The 4,561-nt window shown below is 40.9% G+C and overlaps 1 protein-coding gene across 1 annotated transcript; it reads left to right on the top strand.

Moving 5' to 3' along the window:
- Positions 1–1,332: 1,332 nt before the first annotated feature.
- On the top strand, positions 1,333–2,103 carry LOC120268618. Its single transcript, XM_039275939.1, has one exon. It carries the CDS (start codon positions 1,333–1,335, stop codon positions 2,101–2,103), a length of 771 nt encoding a protein of 256 aa, XP_039131873.1.
- Positions 2,104–4,561: the final 2,458 nt, after the last annotated feature.

Genomic DNA, 4,561 nt, shown 5'->3' with positions numbered 1-4,561 from the left:
TGATTTAGATATCTACAAGGAAACAACACCAAAGAAAGCAAAACCATATTGCCAAATCCTATAATGGATATGAATCTTATGAACATCAGCATATAGTTTATGTTAAATTTCTAAAAAAAAACTCAGTTCTCAAAAATTATATTTTGATATCGTAATAACATAATTTATATTTTGATTTGGATGCCTTATTTGGTCTTGAACTGAAGATGGCAATAATAAGTTGCACCGATTAGAACCAATACTCATTAGAAATTTCACAAATGCATCTCCTAATCAGGGATATAATCTGCCTTGAATGTAAACAAAGCCACACAAATATAGTAGTAACAATTTGAAACCAATCTTAGAAACCGACCATTCAAGCTCAACAAGCCTTCATCCCCAATCTTGCAAGAATCTAAATTCAAGCTCTCCAGATTATTTAAATCTGCAATGAAATTTTATATCTAAGCAAACAAAAAGGGATGAAACAGAATTCAGAAGCATATATATATATATATATATATAACAACACTTAAAGATTTTCAGAAGGGAATTGAAAGAGATTTGAAAGATTTGAATTGAACTCAATCAAAGTAAAATAAAGATATATAAATAAATGCAGAGCTTAAATAGGAATTTTACCTTTTAGATGGATGAGACATGCATCAGTGATATTGTTGAACCCTAAATTAAGGGTTCTCAACTTAACAAGATCTGGAAGATTGAAATAAAAGGATCAAATGTAAATCAAAGACAATCTTCTCACAAACATCAAATTTAACTTGGTGATTATAATGAAAGGAAAAGTTTTCAAATTACAGAGAATAGTATGTTGGTGTTGATGGCAAGGTACAGTGATTGAAGCAGTGCGTACGGAAGGCACGACCATCACCATGGCGTGCGAGGAATGGTGGCTCTCCATGTTGTTGCATGGGTGGTAAGCTGAGCACGAACGTAATATGGTGGACAGGAATGGTTATTATATTGAAGCTCAAGTATGGAGTTTAGGAGAAAGAGATAGTTGTGTTTTGCTAATGAATACTAAATAGTATCTTGTTTAAGGTTTTGGACTAGTGAGGTCTAAGTTAGTGGACTTGATTAACCAATGGGGTTACAAGTTTGTGGATCACTTTTAACGTATTACTTTTGAATATATAAATAGACGGAGAGCACTATGCTCATTGGCTGGTTGGCTAAGTCAAGAGTTTTTTTTTCTTCATTGACTAAATACTTGGCTGCATCTCCTCTATTCTTCTTCTCATCTTCATTTCTTCACCAACATAGAGGTTGCTCCATGGTGTCACCAGAGACAGGATCCTCAACAGTCTGGTATCAGAGCGCCGGGTGGTCATGACGAACGAAGCTCCGGTGAGTTTCACACAGCACTGCGTCCCAGTCTTCAAAGGCGAAGAGTATGGAAGATGGAGCTTGAGAATGAAAACTGTTTTTCAGTCTCAAGAGCTCTGGGATTTGGTGGAGAATGGAATGGCGGAAGGAGAGGATGAAGTGAAGCAGAAGAAAAGTAAGAAAAGGGATGCGAAAGCCAGGTGTCTCATACAGCAGGCAGTAGATGGGTTAGTCCTTGACAGGATAGCAGAGGCAGAGACAACACAAGATGCTTGGGAAATAATCAAGAAGCAGTATCAAAGCTCTTCAACGATGGTGTCCGTGAGGAAGCAAGCACTTCGGCAAAGCTTCAAAACTTTACAAATGGAGGATGGTGAAAGTGTTCAGAGCTATTGGGAAAGGGTTGTCACGATAGTGAACCAGGTGAGAGGTCTCGGGCACAAGCTCTCGGAGGCCGAGGTAGTGTCCAAAGTGTTACGAAGCTTGGCGCCGAAGTTTAACTACGTAGCCGTCGCAATGGAAGAGTCCAGAGACTTGTCAAAGTTCACTCTTGATGAGCTCTGCTGGTCACTCCAAGCCCATGAGTTCAGAGTGAACAAATCTGTAGGGAAATCCAGTGAGAAGGCATTATATGTGAAGGGTGATAGCTTAACAGCTCATTCCAAGGAGAAGGGAAGCTCTAGCCCCTCGGCTGGGTGGAGCTCAGTCCGAGGACGAGGAAGAGGCTTCTTTCAGAGGGAGAGGAAGAGGCAAGTGGTCAAGAGGCCAAAGTAGTGACTCCAAAGCCAATGTCCAGTGTTTCAAGTACAAAAAGTATGGGCATGTGAAGGCAGAGTGTCGAGAAAATGTTAAGGTTGGTGAGAAGGAAGCTTCACTGGTGGTGGAGGAGTGAGATACCAAGAATGTCTTCATGGCCAGTTCGGATGTCATTGAGACCTCGAGCTCGGTCTGGCTGGTGGACTCGGGGTGCTCTAATCACATGACATGATAGAAAAGTTTGTTCTCTAGCTTAGATGAATCTCATAGAGTAACAGTACGCCTTGGAAATGGTAAAAAGATGCAAGTGCTCGGAGTGGGTACAATATCTATCTGCATGAAGAACGGAGAGCCCAAGAAACTTCAAGGAGTACAGCTGGTGTCGGGTTTAGCTCACAACCTACTCAGCGTTGGGCAGCTGGTAACGAAAGGGGTATTCTGATACCTTTAAAGAAAACAAGTGTGTTATCAGTGATGATCACATAGGGGAGCTAGTAGTCGAAATATCAAGGCAGAGCAACAATATGTTTCCTATAGACCTTGCTAGAGTGGAGAGGCTAAATCTAGTCATGAGCAAGCAAGACATGGCTGATTTGTGGCACAAGAGGTTCGGCCATCTAAACCATAGAAGCCTGGAGGCTTTGGCACAAAGGAGAGGTGTTTATAGGGCTGCCAAAGCTGAATTATGCAAAACAATGTGAAGAATGTGCAATGTGTAAGCATGCTAGAGGGGCATTTCCAACTCTAAAGTCCAGGAGGAGCTCTGCATGCCTGCAACTAGTGCACATGGACATCTGCGGGCCGATGAACACAGCATCCCTGGGAGGTAACAAGTATTTTCTTCTTGTTGTAGATGACTTTAGCAGGAAATGCTGGGTATATTTCTTGAAGAACAAAGGAGAGGCCTTTGATCACTTCAAGAGGTTTCATACAATGGTGAAACGGGAGACTGGAAGCAAGTTAAAGACTTTAAGAAGTGACAGAGGAGGAGAGTTTACATCGCATGCCTTCAATAAATACTGTGATGAGCTCGGGATTAGAAGAGAATTTTCAGCTCCTTACACACCAAGAACAGAATGGCTTGGTGGAGCGCAAGAACCGGACCATTGTGGAGATAGCACGATGTCTACTCAAGGATGGAGGACTCTCAGTTAACTTCTGGGCTGAGGCAATGGCAACTTCATTATACCTGATTAATAGATCACCTACTCATGCACTCGGAGGCAAGACACCATATGAGGTGTGGAACGGTGAGAAGCCAAATGTGAGCCATTTTTGAGTGTTTGGCAGTGTAGTGTTTACTCTAATTCCTTCTCAAAAGTTGAGCAAGCTGGACAATAAATCTTTGAAGTGTATATTGGTGGGATACTGATCGGAGTTCAAGGCCTATAGGTTGTTTGATCCAGCAACATCAAAGATAATTGTAAGTAGAGATGTGATCATTCATGAAAATTCAAGGTGGAAATGAGAAGCAAACAAAGGAGAACCTGTAGTAACAGTGGAAGATTCCAGTGCTTGTGAAGATATAGACATGAATAGATCTTGTGAAGAAGAGACAAATGGAAGTGGGCATCATTCAAGTGCTAGTGACTTTGATCAATTGGGAGAGTCTAGTGATGATTCTCCACCAAGGAAAACTAAGCTTCTAATTGATTTGTATAACTCTTGTACTTTTGCTTTGCATGTCGCTGATCCGCAGGTATTTCAAGAGGCAGTGAAGCACGAGAAGTGGCAGAGAGCTATGGATGCTGAATTGGTTGCAATCCGAAACAATGATACATGGGAGCTAGTTGAATTACCGTCAGGTAAGAAGGTTGTGGATCTCAAATGGATATACAAAACAAAGTTCGGGCTGATGGAGAAATTCAGAAACATAAGGCAAGATTATTAGCAAAGGGGTATGTGCAGTAATATGGCTTGGATTATGAAGAAGTCTTCTCACCAGTGGCCCGACATGAAACCGTGAGGATCATCCTTGCAATAGCTACTCAAGCTCAATATTTGGTGTATCATTTTGATGTTCGTTCTACATTTCTCAATGGAGAGATATTTGAGGAGGTTTTTGTCACTCAACCTGAAGGGTATGAGATCAATGGGAAAGAGCATCTTGTGTATAGACTGAAGAAGGCGCTCTATGGCCTTAAGCAAGTGCCGAGGGCGTGGTACAGTAAGATTGACAGCCATTTCAGGCATTACGGTTATGTTAGAAATGAATCTGAGCATACATTATATAGAAAAGATAATGGAAAAAGAAACTGCATATTGATCATCCTCTATGTAGATGACATGGTGTATACAAGTGGGTCACAAGCTCTCATTGATCAATTCAAAGAGGAAATGGTGAGAACCTTTGATATGTTAGACTTGGGTTTGATTAAATTTTTTCTTGGTTTGGAAATACATCAATCAAGCTCGGGTATTTTCATTTCTCAAAGGAAATACATTGAAGATTTAGTATCACAATTGAATATGAAGC

This window comes from Dioscorea cayenensis, chromosome 9, assembly GCF_009730915.1.
Source record: "Dioscorea cayenensis subsp. rotundata cultivar TDr96_F1 chromosome 9, TDr96_F1_v2_PseudoChromosome.rev07_lg8_w22 25.fasta, whole genome shotgun sequence".
NCBI classification, from domain to species: Eukaryota; Viridiplantae; Streptophyta; class Magnoliopsida; order Dioscoreales; family Dioscoreaceae; genus Dioscorea; species Dioscorea cayenensis.
The sequence above is the reverse complement of the archived record's forward strand: the minus strand, read 5'-3'. Positions and strand labels throughout refer to the sequence as shown.